General features: G+C 44.6%; 1 protein-coding gene across 2 annotated transcripts in view; it reads right to left on the reverse strand.

The window, feature by feature from the left end:
• The window catches only part of RCOR1 (REST corepressor 1), an 86,946-nt gene extending 71,444 nt beyond the window's left edge, over positions 1-15,502 (reverse strand). For both annotated transcript variants that reach the window (XM_075753515.1, XM_075753514.1), the window contains exons 1-2: positions 15,099-15,502; positions 14,936-14,995 (exon numbers count right to left, since the gene is read on the reverse strand). In XM_075753515.1, coding sequence (XP_075609630.1) covers positions 14,936-14,995; positions 15,099-15,285 — 247 coding nt within the window. In that variant the 5' untranslated portion in view covers positions 15,286-15,502. The remainder of the gene's footprint in view (positions 1-14,935; positions 14,996-15,098) is intronic.
• Between the last annotated feature and the right edge of the window lie 215 nt (positions 15,503-15,717).

Genomic DNA, 15,717 nt, shown 5'->3' on the forward strand with positions numbered 1-15,717 from the left:
GTCCCCATGCCCTGACGGCAGTACAAAGGGATGCTGCCTGGCTTCAAAGGACAGGCAAGACAGCCAACAGGAGAGTAAAATATACCAACAGGATAGCTGAAACACTCACTTGCAATCCCCCGCACACCTTTATGGCAGGTTATGGCAAGCAAGTCATTAACTCCATGGTGACCAAGCTTCACCAAGCCCAGCACAGCAGGGCCAAGTAAACAGTATGCTGTGGGGACATCACACTTTGCCACTTAGGATTTCCTGTGACCATTGGCAAAGCAATAAGAGCAGGTGCCAAACATAGCGGGATGCAAGTTGTGCAAGTCCTCAATTTCTGAGCAAGCTGCTTTTGGGTAAGGTACAGCAAACGTCACAGCAAAGAAAAGTTTCAGCAGAATGGCCTGAGAAACTGGGGGGGCTGGCAGAGGGTATGTGAGCAGAGAAAGCCACAGCTCTCCTTCCCTGGGAGGAGAGAAAGCAAGGGCAAGCCTGCTCTGACTCTCCCAATGCCAGGCAAGCTGCGTATTTGGCCAGGTTGCCAGAGCAATACCCAGCCATGTATGTAAAGCCCCTAACACAGACAAGAACAGCTGCTGTAGCTCAGCTCAATGTGGATGTGTCAGGCCTCCAGATACTAGCCAAAGGCTGTTGTAAGATACTGCCATGAATGTAGCGTCCCTTCCACCATCCCTCCACCAGCCTGGTTGCCTCCTGGTCTCATGAATGCAAGAGCATATTCTCCAAAGTGTAGGAAAAGTGGATTTGCACTCACCTGAACTGATAACTGTATGTTTAATCTATCAAATGATCAAACAGAAAGAATAGCCAAACACCTTTGGAAGAGGACACTAACAGCATGAGGTGTTTTGGTTTTCTAATTAAGATTTTCCCTGCTGCCACTTTTCAGCCCTTCTTGGTTGGTTCTTTTCCTATTCCCCCACCCATCTAAGACACTTAGCTTCCAGCTCTGCTGACCAAACAAGTCCTCCTCTCATCATTCTTACATCTTCACTGATTTCTCTCTCCTTACAGTTGCCCTCCAAGACTACAGAGTCTTGCCAAAATGCAGAAGATAAAATACATTCTTGTTGTCAAGTTGGCTTGTCCTTTTAACATATGGCACACAGAGTTTTGTTTCATCTTAAACTCAAAGCAACAAAGTTTAGCAGCCAGCTCTCGTTATAGTATTACAGAAGTTGAAATTTTAGGCTTATTAAAAAAATAGTGTATTTAAAATTCTACATAGATTCAAGAGCACTGGAAGCTACTTGAAAAAAAAAAAAAAGAAAAAATAAAAGGCAACAGAAAGACACAAGTTTCATACAGCCTGGAAGCAATTCTGCCATTTGTTTTAAGCTTTCCAGTAACATAACATGGCCTTTGAGTTAACATTTCATTTCAAACCACTTTAAAAAAAAAAAAAATATATGATTGCTCTGTGATTGTTCTGTTCCTGTGGACATTTTTGTTGGAAAACAAGAAGTCTGGATATGTATGTCCTCCAGTCAGTGGTCACTGATTCCGTAAAACAAAGGAGAAAAACCCAAGGGGATCAAAAGATGTTTCTAATTACTTTTACAGTATTGAGAAGCAGATACTTACATCATGCTGCATAATCCCCATGTGCCAGGTACGGTACAACTCACCAGGACATTCTCTTCCAAACTTGCTTAAAACAAGCTTTTGCATTTTGACCATGCTCTCTACCAAACCTGTACAATAGTTATTAACCAAACAGGGAGAAAGCGACACATAGTAGTTCTGTCAAAATTCATTACAACCATCATGCCTAAAACTTCCAGATACTTTCTGAAAACATCCTCCCTTCTCCATTCCTATCAGATGCATAGAGACTGATGAGATACACCTCTGCTAAGGAAGCTTCAAAGGTAAGCCTTACCCAGGTCTCGATTATAACTTCACTTAGTCAGGGAAGAGAATTTTACTTAGAATGATTACGCCCAGAAAGATATGGAAAGATGGATTTCTTTTGAAGGCAGTATCCCGTATCAAATCCATTTCCACCTAGAGAACAGCTACTTAGAACATTTTGTTCAAACTGAAAAATTTCCAGCCCTTTGATTACAAAGGCAACCTGCCAAGTGAGAGTATAAAATTAGCACATTAGTGCAGTAGTGTCTTCCTTAGTCTGAAGACAGCTTCAGTGCCTCAGTTGCGTGCCATAGTTTTACGGGGGTAAAACCAAGCTAAGACTAACTAGATTCATTTTTTCCTACTCCATAGGCTCAGAAACACTTGAACAGCAGTGAAACACAGATATCAAGCCAAATTACATCTACTGATGAAAGAGCAAGAACCAAGTAGCACTAAGAGTGTGAAGGCAACCCAAGCACACAAGGAGAACCCCGCTGCAACAGCTAACAAACACCACAGTAAGCGAGCAGCACCCAACCATTTTATCCCTTCCTGCTGCAGGGCGTATTGCAGCACAGGTGTTTCCCACTGTGGCTTGCAAGCACCAAGTCAATTTTTCAAACTCTGGTTGTAACTGCTGCTCACTTTAGAAGTGTAAGTTATTTTTAAAATGCATCATCAAAAAAAAAGGTTAAATACAACCCTTTTCCTTTTATTCTCATGTTTGATAAACATTTCAGCAGGCATCTATCCAACTTAAGCAAGCTCTGGGTGTGCACCTGCTCCAAGTTTTGTCCCAGCTCTGGCAGCATGAATTAAATCTGCTGCCTTTTTTATATACGCACTATATAGTCACTGGAAAGGTTTCTCCTACCCATCTCTTTCAGAGACCCCATTGCATCTCCTCCCACCACCTCCCCCAGCAGACACTGAAATAATTTTGCCAGCAAAGCTACTGCACCCAGTAGTTTCCTTCTCTTGAGCTGAAACAAAAGGACACACTGCTGCTCAGGAGGTATTGCTCTGGGCAACGCAGCAGCCACTGCTGAGCGAGTGATAACCAGACAGGGCAGCATTCCACTGAACTGAGCTGGAGACGGTTGGTTTCAAGAGGAGATCAGCATCTGCTCCCAGAGCCTCTTTGCAAGGGCTCAGGTAAGAGGACATGAAAACAGTTCCTTTCCCAGCAAGTTTCACAGCAATAAGGACAGCTTCCAAGCTTAATTCCCCTGACACCTAATTTATTTATTTTTATGACCTCTAAAAATATTCTTATTAGGCATTTAAGAAGTTCTGTCTTCATTCATCCTCCATCTTCCAAAATATCTTCACCAAATGGGTACAATAAAGGACATCAATTTGCCTAATATATCTACTTGCACACATGCTTTAAACAGCTTAAACATTTATAAAGGTCCTCCCAATATACATCCATCCTTTTGAACCAGTAGAAGCTAGTCTCGTATTGTCAGGCAAAATGAGCGCTGCCCACCTCTGCTCCTGGACCAGCACGTGGATGTTCCTCAGTCACTAGCTGCACCACAGCAAACTGCAACACGTCTCAACTCCAACCACCTTTGCTTCTGCCCCAGCAGAAGTAGTCATTTTTCACACAAATCTACAAATATATGCCTAGATACCCTTGCCAATTTTCAGATTGTTGGCAGGATGGCTGGATTTGTGCTTTCCCTGTTTGTACTACAAGGACAGCATCTGACCTGCACAAGGAGAGCTTGCTGTTTCATCTGAAGTTGCCTGAGAAAATAAACTGATGCTGTGCACTCACACTCCCAATCAAATCTGAGGGGGTAACCATCTTAAGAACCAAGAGACTGAAAACCCACCCAAAATATACAAGGAGCTAGAGCACAATGCAGCAGTTTCCCAGAGAGCAGACCCACTTCTCAGAGCCAGTACACACAGGAGGAAACAATTTGCCAAGCAACTCAGATCTTGGGCTGAAAGCCAGAGGACAGCTCTGAAAAATCTTCTCTCTGCCACCACGTTCCCACCAGCAAGCCTCTCCCCCAAGTTATTCAATAGTTGTATAAAACCTAAGAGGAGAAGAGAGGCGATGAGAACTTCAGATGAGATCCAGCTGTACCCTCCCAGCTCCCCTCAGCACCAGCCAACTCAGTGCACTCAACGATGAGGCTGAGTCTGCAGCAAAAAGAGAAGAGGAAAAGCTCTTCAGAGCGCTTGCCTGTCCTCACTGCATCACAACTCGCTGCTTGCAGATCTGAATCAGCCAGCAAGTCCAAGGTTTGATTTATTCAAAAAACGGGAGAGATGGCCTGACCTCCCCTCCCTCCTCTCCAAACTCACCAGACAGACTTCAGAGCTACTCATGGCAACTCAGCCCCAGCGCCCAGCAGGCAGGGGCCATCCCCAGGGCAGCCCTGGCTGCAGCAGAGATCAGCTTTCTCACCTTTGTCACACACCTGTTTGCTCACAGCAGCAACAGTTCATAAGAGTAACACTACTGGCCAAAGAGACAGATGCTCTGCCAGGCTGAAGTGGGGGGAAGCATTTGCTCCAGCAAGACCAAACAGCGCCTTGAGGCTTCCACAGGAGAAGCCTAGGCAGAAATTCTTCAGCAATGCAAAAAAGCCTTAAGAGCCTGAAAAGGCAAAAACATCACTGCTATTTAAATGTTTGAAATGCAGGCAGACGCCATAACCAGAGAGATGTTGTAAAATAGGTTAAGGAAAAAAGTTCTGCTACATTTTCCCCTCTTTTAGAGCAAAATTATAACAAAGTAAAAATCACAACCACTTTCTTTCAGCCTCAGAGGGAACTTGGGAGAACAACTACAATGTAGCTCAGGCACAGAGAAGGTGTCCCTCCTGGAGAGACAAAGCACGGGGAAAGAGGGCTCAGGAGCATAGAGAAGGGCACCGAAATCTGAGCAGGGCTGGGTTAGCAAGAGGGTGGACAGATAGGATCTAGAAGCTGTACACAAATTATAATGGAAGTGGGAGAACCACAAATAGCAACTTAGGAAACGAAAAAAGGGCTGAGGCATATTAAAGGAAAGAAATCTTTTCTTATAAGAGTTGACTATAAAAACATTTGGGGCAAACCAAGCAAGCAGCTTTTCCCCCCAGAAGCAGGTAATTTCTGGAAGGACAAGCAAGGACAACTGCAGTTTGTTACGGTGGTCAGAGGTGAAAGGGGTAGCAGTGAGCCATGGTGCAAAGAAAAAACAACTTCAAAGCATTGTTGTAGGAGGTTAAATTAGGTAAGAGTGTACTTTGCTAAGAAAGAAAAAGAGCAGGTGGTAATTGGGAGCATCTCTATAAATGGCCATATTCCAACAGGAATGACAGTTACCGCACAGCAAATGTTTATAAAATAAAAAAGATCCATTAAAACCAGTGGCCAGAGCATAACCAATTACTGCTGTGACACAGGAAGCCAACAGCTGCAGAGACAAAGGCATGCTGCAGCTCAGCCCTCAAGAAGCACATGGGGCCCATCACTCCCTTAAAGTTTGGATCCCCAGTTCCCTTCAGGCCCCTATGATCTGCCATACATCCTTTGTCAGGCATCAATGACAAAAATAACAAGGGATCAGGCCGCCCTTATTTCTTGAACAAGAAGGGCCAAAACACAAGCTTGGGACAAAGCAACTTACCAACGAGAGATTGCCCAAGTTAAAAGGTCTAAGCCAGCTCATCCAGCACATATCAGCATCTGCACTAACACTGTGCAAAAGCAGTGTAAGTTTTGAAGGTGTTTACCTTGCCTTAGTCATAATTTTAAGTTTTTACAGCCAGAGTTTAGAAGCGATCTTGTGATATTTTAAGCCCATGACCTTTGTTTAGAGTGTATGTCACTTTTAGCAGTATCTATTTTAACGCAGGCTACAACTTTTAGAGTATATAAGCAGTGCAACAGTTTTGCATTGGATGGCACATCGCTTTACTTCGCAGCACTTTGTTTTTAAGAAAAGGTTGCGTCAAAATCTACCTGCTGAAACACCCACTCACCCAGCCACCACGTACTCATTATTCAGATGTAGAAAAGGGGTTTCCCCCAAGGTTGGCTGGTGTCTGGGGAGCCTTTTGGGGCTGGTTTCATACTGTCAGCCTAAAGACAAAGACCCAGAATTTGGGGTGAGCTGCCTTCTCCCATGAAAGAGGCAGAATGGCAGAACAGGGGGTGGTGGTGGGGTGTGTTGTAAAGACTAGTTAATCCACACATTGAGCTGGGTCTGCCTAGCAACAAGTTGGAGTTTTAAACTTGTATCATCCTACTTGTGTTCCCATGGCTACTGTCATGAACAGTGCGGTGGCAGCTGCACAAATCAGCACCAGGGTCCCAGGAGGGACATCTTTAAGATTCCCAGACAGAAAACAATACCAAGAAAGCAGGAACACTACACCTGGTACGCATGCCTGCCTTTACAGCCCTTTACCACCACCCCACCCCCAAAAGCATCCAGAGCAGCCCCCTCCTAGGGATGGAGATATGTCAGCCAGGGGAATAGGCATGCACACTGGTATCTATAGATCATTTGCACTGTTCAGCTCAAAAAAAGGTTGGATTACAGATGCAGCACTTTTAGCTTCTCACACAGCTGTTAGGACCCTAAAGGCAGAACTATATACAACTTCAGCCAACAGCGCCTGCTACATGGGGCAGCTAGTGCTCAACACAGGGTGGGGAGGAGGTGAAAAATACCCCTCCTATCCCCATTCACACCTGGCTGAGACTCAAACTCATGTTATTGATGAGAACAGAGGGATGAGTTTAGACCCCCAAAGAAGATGGGATGAGAAAAAACTCCACATTTCAATGCAAGCTGCAAGTAAAGAGCTGTTTCAAAAGCAATGCTGTTATGTAAACCAGACTTTCCCAGTCTGACGCTTCAGTTCTTCAAGAGGAGAGGCCATTTCCTACTCAGGATAAGTTTTTCTTAGCCTTTATCCATTCCCGGTCCCCATATGGAATGAGAATTTCTCTGTGCCCTCTCCAGGGACCAGTTAAGAGGTGAGGGCAGGCATCATGCCCCTGCGTGCAAGCCTTGTTTACACGTATTCCTTAGGGACTTCCGAACCCAGAAGCCACAACTATGATTATACATTTGTTACACGGTACTTTCATACTACAGTTACAAAGTCTAGAAGGACACCAATTCAAGGTCATGTACACTAATAATTATTTTTAATACCCAACTTTCAAATCAAAGTCTCTATATGAACTCAACCCCAACCTGATAAAACATTTAGTCATCTAAAAGTACATGCACATGCTATCATGACAGGTTATCGCAGATACCTACAGACAACAGAACTGAAAAGCTGCAATAGACAGCAACGTGGTTAGACTCCTCTAATTAGACAACTACATTACAAAAACAAGCTGTTGGCTCTCTCAGATTATTATTTGTGAAATCCATCCAGGTGTAGAACACAAAGATAAGGGACATGGCAAGGAAGATGAAATAACTTTATGGACAAAATCTCACCACCTTATCCTCCTACCCCTAATGGGGCAGGGGAATATTTTTCCAGAGATATACCTAGTTACACACACACAGAGAATACATACGAGACCCTGCTGATGTCCCCTAGAGGTACTCACAGGATAGAAGGACAGGGCTGAAGGGGGAAACAGACTAGAATTTCCTCCTGAGAGGGGATTTTTGCAATTTTATCACACTGCTGCAGCCTCCTCCTCCCCCCAGAGAGGCAACATTTACCAATACTTCCTTTATGAAGTTCAAAGAGCAAGCTGCTACATACAGAGCTGAATTTTTGAAAACACTTGGAAAGGTAGGTTAAACTGACTTGTTTAGTCTCAAAACCTTACACAAGAAGTGAAGCAAATTTATTGAGTTTGACCTAGAATACTTAGAGGCAGTCACATCACATCTGTTGCATTTCAAAACAGACAGCGAGAGGAGCACAAAAAGCACCCCAATTCTAGAATATGCTGGAGAAACTTTCACTGCCTTCACTAAGGCTGAGCACATCCTCTTGCACTTTCGAAAAGCACAAAGAAGTCAAAACTTTCATATGGAACTATAAATTAAAAGCTTGTAAAGTTTAAAGAAAGAGACATCTAACATTCCTTACAAAAACATTTAAGACCAAGTTTAGTTTACAAATCAACTTTGTATTTTCAAGAACTGAATTTCAAACTGTTCTTTCAAGTTTAAACACTCAAGAACATGGGATTGCTCATTTTGTTATACCGTCAAGTCAAAGCCTCAAAAGACAAGGTCACCAAGTGCAGAAAGAGATATAGACTTCCTAGGAGAGGAGCACACTAACTACCCCAAAGTTTTCTTTTTTTATTTGGTCTGTAGACTCAATCAGCCACTAGTCACCATGTCTCAATCTTACCTTACACTTGGAATGGGTAAGGCAAGCCTTGGCCACAACCAGAAATTGCTACATTTGAGGAAAATGGGGACTAGCACTAACCACAAGTTTCTGAGGAGCCAGTTACTTCAGATTTACCTGCCTGACACATATTAAAAAATTGTATAGCAAAGTTACAATACAGTTAAAAAAATACATATGGATGTCCAACAAAGCATTGTCACTTATACTACTTTGAAGGTATGTGACAGGACTGGGGCCCACTATAAGCCGCATTATACAGTGCACCTTGATCAGAGGCAAAGATTTCCGAGCTAATTATAATGACTAATCACATGGAGCTCTAAGCCTTCGCTTGGCCAAGTCACAGACCTAACTAGGGCTGAAAACAAGAGTTTTAAGAGCAACTCATTAAGCAGCAGGAACCAGCTATGAAGAACAAAGCATTCACTCTACCTAGTATTAATTCCAGTCCAGCCATTAATACATTTGTCAGTACATGAGACAGCTATTACCTCCACATACAAACACTGCATGTGCCAGGCAGGGAAGGAAGCCACAGGCTTTGGCTGCACCAAGACTTGTTTGTTTACTACAGCATTCAGGTTTGAGAAGAATGTTCTCTGCACTATTTGACTAACGAGAAAGCTCTGAAGCCATTCCTCGGAATAACGTGGAGCAGAAGCTCTGCTCATCACCAGCAGCCTCTGCACCCCTTCACAGGACAAGTGAAGAGACCGGATGAAAGCTAACTACTGAGCCACACAGGCTTAAAAATGGTCTCCCTCAGGTGAGCAGCCCAAAGGTAAGAAAGGTACAGCACCAAATCAACAGCTGTGCTCCTGCTGAGGTGCTGGAGATATGGATAATAATGTCTGCAACTTGAGCACTACTCTTCTTTGTTTCCAGGGTAGATTTAAAAAACGGAGGATAAGCCAAAGCATCAGCATCTACAAGTCAGCTTCATTCGCCTAACGTAGGAGTCGCAGGAAAGGACTCTCTCCTGCCATGGTGACCGGACAGCAGTACGTACCAGTGGCAGAACAAGAGGAGACAGACTCACCCATGCACCAGCAGAGTTGCCAGCACAGTAAGGAGGCAGCAGGAGTTATCTCCCCCTTCCCCAGGGCTGCTGGGGACCACCCTGACCCTGAGAACCCCTTTCGCTTGTACCTAAATGCCTATGGGGTTGAGACAGCTGAAAAAACAAGGTTTCAGCAACAACTTTCAGTGGAGCGCCTGTTGAGGAACTTCTCATCTGCTCTGCAGTACCACATGTCCAGAGAGGCTGTGATTTCTAGAAGAAGGATGGCAAGACAAATATAGCCCATGAGGGAATAAAAGGCTGAGTGGACTACAACTAGGGTGAAAAGCTCCTCTTCTCCCACCAGAAAGCTTAACAGAAAAGCTGGAGTACCTAAATTTTCCACCACTAGGAAAACACACTCTTGTTGGGGACGATGCATCTCAGACTATGGTGAAAGAACCAAGGCATGCCTGGTTTATCAAGATACTAGGCAGCCTCTGTCAGCCCAAACACACTGGGCATTAATACATTATGGTTCGGTATTTCTGATTAGATCAAACATCCTCATAACTCTCCCTCCTTTTCCAAAGAGACTGTTGCACTAAGGGAGTTCCTGCCTGTAGCGTTTATGGCAAAGTCATTTGAGACGAGATAGCTTTCCAGAATACCAGTATTTCCAGTTTCAGGAGCTTGGTTTTGATTTTTCCACTTGCTTAGATGGAGATCCCAAAGTCTCACCTGAAGAGCACACTTTTTTCCCCCCCACCCCTTTCTGATGAGTGCATTCATCTAAACACCATTTTCTCCTACAGTCATTGGATACTCAGACAATTTGCAAACTATTAGGACTGTTAGAAGCAGGACTATTTGCAAACAAAGAAATAGAACAAGCTGGTTGGGAGTTGGACTTGCCCAGTGCAAGTCATAAGAGGACTTTTAACAACCTCTTGTTAAAGGGTTACAGGCCCTATTGTGTAGGCCAATAGGTGCTTCTGCCAAGATCCCTGTGAAGAAGCTGGAGACACAACCTAATGAAATCTGGCCTTTACAACTACCAGAGAAATACAGCTATTCTAGAGGTATCAGCCACCCAGGGGACGTCCCATTATTATACTTTCACCTTTGATCCTAAATAGACAGAGGGTGGGCACATTTTAACAGCCAGAGTTGGATGGATGGATGCACCAGCTTGCTCCCCTAGGACACAGCCACCCCACCACTTCCCTATCAGACATTTCAGATCAGAGACAGCAGACACTACTTTTTTTTTTTTTTTTTTACCCTTCTCAGACACAACTACAGTGACAGTTTCTGACTATATTAAAAAGGGTTGTTGGTTTCTTTTTCTCCCCTCCTCCCCCTTCATTTTTGGTAACACGGAAATAACACAGCCTTGGCCATGAAAGAAGGCCAAGGACTATCAAGTGTTTGTGCAGGAGCATGCAGAGCACAGCTAACAGTGTGGACCAGAGGAGGAGCTCCTCAAGGATTAGTGACGTTCTGGCAGTAAGCACGTTCCAGTAGACTTTTCTGCACCTAGAGGTGAAAGCACTACAGAGTATTTCCTTCCACCGTTTTTACTTTAACTGTTACAGTACAACAAAAAACTGGGGAGAGCAGCATTGCAAACAAGGGATTGAAGTCTCCCAACTGACACACATCACAACTTTGGATCTCTGCAAGACACTATTTAGTTAAACCAACTTTTGTTCATCTGTTTCCACTGGAAATAGCCCCAGAAGCTGCTTTCCAGAATGACCAACACAACTCACATCCAAAGGTACAAGATGAGGCATGTGCTTTTACTGCCATCATAACAGATGAGGGAATCTAAAGTTGTAGTGCTACAAAGGAGAAAGAAATGCTCATCTGCCTTCAACACGTGTCAAAATTCAGGAGAGACCATTCTCTTCAGGGAGCTATTTAACACTCCTCAAAATTATGGAAGCTTTAAACTTTACTTAAATTCACTGGCTGTGTTAAAGTGCTCACTAATGTTTTCTTCGTCCTATTTTCAATGTTCCAATAGCATAAATTAATAAGCAACAAGTAAAATGATCAAGTACAATATCTGTGCTTCTCCATATGAAAGATTTTTATTTAGCTTTAGGATATGCAATGTTTCCTTCCACCAAGTTTTTCCATTAACAGGACATGTGGGTTTCATTTGTATGGATTAAAAGAACCATAATAGTTTTCCCTCTTCAAAACCTTCAATGTCTCAGACCGAGAACTCACAAGAAACGCTGACCTACCAATACCAGCCTTTGTTTAACCCACAGATTTTTGGGTGGCAAGTATTTGAGTCTGAGCTCTAATAATAGAAGAAATAGGAGAGACAATAGCAATTTTTCACATCACATCTGTGAAATCAAGGCCAAACAGGGAAACACAGCTGAAGTGCAAGTTTTACTGATTCTAGTGAGCTCTGGCATAGGGTTTTCAGCCCAAAAAATTTCGCCTGTTCTTCTGCCTAGTTGAACAGACTTGTTTAATAAATACATTGCCTCTGCAAAAGCCTTGCCTTTACTGTACAACTAGTCTTATTACACAAATAATAATAGAAGTGTAAATACTATACCAATAATAAGAGATGTACATTTTTGAGAGAATAAAAGAAGTGGGATCAATGCAGTGAGAACTTACTTTCCCAAAGTAAGGGGAAACTGAGATAGGTAAAAGAGGTAGCAACATTAATTTTGTCAAAGGATCTATAGGCTCTGCCAGCACATGGAATAGGCCTTGCCACCGTAAAGAGATTGACTAAAGGAGCTGTGAGTGAGGACCACCTTCTACAGAGGATTCCAGCCACAAGCATTTTTACAAATAATCACATCAGGCCCTTCCTTGGCCACTGCCACAGCAAGTTTTAGCCACAAGTAGTATCAAAAACTTGCACCAAGACATTTTAATATAGAATGAGAACTTGTTATTTTCTGGTTCTAAGGATGAAGCAAAAACAAAGAAGCACAGCCCTCAACCATTTTCCTCATACTCTGCTCAAACAAGGGAGACACAAGCACTCTCTACCCTCCTCCATGCTAACCAAAAGGTGCTGAGGTCCCCTCCCTCCCTAAACCTAGACAATCATTGAGGAGATACTCTTCACTTTCAGGCCATACCATTTGGTACTTTTTTGCTTCTCTCTGGCTATTTAATTCAGAAAACAGACCCACATCCCACCACTGCCTTGCTCTACCTCTCTCTTCTCCTGTAGTCTCACAGATAAGGATTTCAGAAAAGCTTTCCTAATTTTATTGCTCTTTGCTACAGCTCACATGTGGCCGAGAAGTGAAACAAAATTAAATGTTCTCTCTGCCCCTATGCACCGGGACAGAGGAACACCCACTTAAACATGCTGATGTAACAATCAGCAGTTACAGATATACCTCAGCCGAACCCGAGGTATAATTGAGCATTACATTAAAAAAATAATAACACACACAAGGGCCTAGCCTGTGCCATTTTCCCCTCAGACACAGCCAGAGCAGCATGAGCCCTCTGCATTTTACCAGCCAGCTAATCTGAAGGTGAAAGCCTCCGCAACTCGACACCAAACAAGCTTCAAGCTTTAGGATCCTTTGGTCAGCCAGTCCCTGCAATTTCTACTGAGAAACAGACAGAGCATCTGTGAGCTCTGATAACACTATTCCATCGATTTAACTTTGAAATTACCAGTGAGATGGGACAATTTAACAGTTTCAGTCTAAAGCTCTTAGAGCAGTGTGTTAGGCTTATTTAGGGTTTTCTTTCTTAAACAGGGAAACAAAGGCATAACAAAAACACAACATGGCTATTTAGCCTTCAGGACAGAGAAGAGAGAGATCACAAAATTCAGGGAAAAACAACATTGCATTGCAAAATTATTCCTGCATAATTCTGCAGGCCAGGAAACCAACTCTTCAATACGCAAGCAGACAAAAGTTCACCTCAAACTTGTTAACTAAAAAGTATACTTTTAAGAAGGGGGGAAAAAAAAAAAAAAAAAAAAGAGACCAGTAAAGGGGGATTCGATGCCCACGCTGGTTATCAGAAGACTGATCATTTACTTCGGGTAAATCTACTAAGAGCTTGCTATCTTACATTGTGTACTCAAACAAGAACGCCTGCTGATGCTGTGTTAGGGTATATATTACTCAGAAAAAAAAATGTGTTTCTCCACATCACACACTTCCCCCTCCCTTCCACTCCACACAGCACAGAAAGCAGTAACCTTTGTATAGGTCACTGTATGTCTGTAAGTTAAAATCCGAACAATGTATAGCTGAGCACATAATAGTGAGGAAGGGGCACACAGTATTTTTCCCCTCAATCTATTATGTTAGAGAAAGGAATTGCACAAAAGAGTGTAATTGACAGGGGTGACCGAAAAGCCCAAGTATTGTTGTGATACCTGGCTAATAGCCAGCGTGATGCGCGTTGTGTGTTACAGAAACGTTGCGTTTGACCTACAGATTGAAAAACAGTGTCAACTGCTGCCTAACTAACAGCTTCCCCTCCCTCCCCCCCCACTTTTTCTCCTCCTCCTTCCCCCCCCTCCTCCCTTCCCCCTCCTGGTCAACCAAGAAATGGAGTTCCCATGTGCCAAGACCTTGTATCTTATTTTGTCAAGAAAATGAAGGGGGGAAAATTCTTCTGTAAATAAATACAAGTAATATTGAACTTCAGAAAAAAATCCTCGTTGCCCCTCCCCCCCGAAGACCTTAACAGTTAAGAACATATATATATATTTAATAATAAAAAAGGCATCCAACATATTAGTGCACAGTCTGAGGACGATCCACGAGAAACCTTTTTCCTGAATCCACACAATAGTAACTCTCCGGATTATTCGATAGGGAGACACCGTTGCTTTCCACACCATTCTTTTTGTTTTAAGGCAAGAGGTACAGAGGATTCAATTAAGTTTGGGCTGGGCAAAGGGACAACTCCAAACCCTAGGATCTCCAGACAGGAGGAGGGTTTTCATTAGCTCCAACCTCCACTTACAAAGGAACAATTAAAAAAAAAAAAAATTGCTTACATTTCAAACTAAGGAGGTCAACAGCCTGTCTTTCTATACACGGAGATACATCAGTACTAACGTGCTTCCAGCACCTGCCTTTCAGCACAGCCCCAATTCCTTTGTTTGCTCAAAATTTGCTTCTATACCACTTTAAATTAGCTTACAAAGAACCGCAGCAGAATAGCTGGAATGTGAAACATTTTTTTTTTTGAGGGGGGAGGCGAGCAGCTTCTCAGGAGGAGAGAAAATTAAAATACAGACCCAAGTCGTTTCTAAATACCTTCGAAGAAACTATATTTACAACTTGATGCATTGTAGTTCCACCCGTACCACCGAGCCCACAGACACACGAGTCCAGGAGGGGGTAAAAAAGAAAGAAGAAAAAAAAAAGAGAAAGAAAAAAAAAACCACCCAACTGCCATCTCCTGCCTGCTCTAGCCCTGCCAGCTTCCCTGTTCCTCCCTGCCTGCAAAGCGCCCTCTGGAAAGCATTGAGACTTCTTTTATCAACCGTGTGTGTTGGGGGGGGGGTTCCTTGTTCTGAGTGTTTGGGACTGGAATTAGGGGGGATTATTTTTGGATCCCCCTCGATAAGCGGAGCTCCATCAGGGGGGCACCCCCCCGGGGGGCTCCGCTCATCGAGAGGGGTCCAAAGCAATAGATGAGGGGAGGAAGTCACCCCCCTTAAGAAATAATAAAGACTTACCAGGGTCGAAATCGGGGACCACCGCCTGGTACTGCGGCCCGACCCTCATACCGCCGCCAGCTGAGGGAGGCAGAGGGAGAAGCGTTACCCGCGTGGGCCCGCCCGGCCCCCCCCCCCCCCCCGCCAGTTACCACACATCGCCCCCCCCCCGCACGCTTCTCACCGTGCTCCTCATCGCTGGAGGACCCCGAGCTACCCTCCTCCCAGGAGTTGCCGCTGCTGTTGCCGTTGGGGGCGGCGGATAAACTTTTGCTACCGCCGTTGTTGTTATTATTCGCGCCGGCGGCGTTGTGGTTCCTGCCCCGCCGTTTCCCCGAGACCTCCGGGCCCTTCTCGATCATGGCTGGCATTTAGGGGAGGAAAGGGGGGGCAGGGGAGGGGGGTGTGGAGAAGAAGGGAAGGGGGGTTGGAGGGGGATCAGAGTTTAAAAACTGCGGGGGGGGGGGCTGGGGGAGGCGCCGAGGGCGGGCGGGAGCCGGGGCGGGCCGGTGCGCGGCGGCGCTGCTACATCCCCCACCACGATCGCCCCGAAGTTTGAGGCTCATCCCAGCCTTGCGCTGGGACTCCGTTCAACCTGCGCTGCTGCCTGCGATCAGCCCCGCCTCTCCCCGCTCCCACCCGTTTCCATTGGCTAAACCTACATTTTGGGAGGCCAGCCCGCCTGCCCATTGGACGGTGTTTCCTGTCCATCGTGGCAGCCCGGCGCTTCCGTTTGCTGGGTTAGGTGGAGGCGTATCGCCGGGCCGTACGTGTGAGGGCTCCGCGATCTCTCCGCCCAGCGA

Source organism: Balearica regulorum, chromosome 5 (assembly GCF_011004875.1).
Source record: "Balearica regulorum gibbericeps isolate bBalReg1 chromosome 5, bBalReg1.pri, whole genome shotgun sequence".
NCBI lineage: Eukaryota > Metazoa > Chordata > Aves > Gruiformes > Gruidae > Balearica > Balearica regulorum.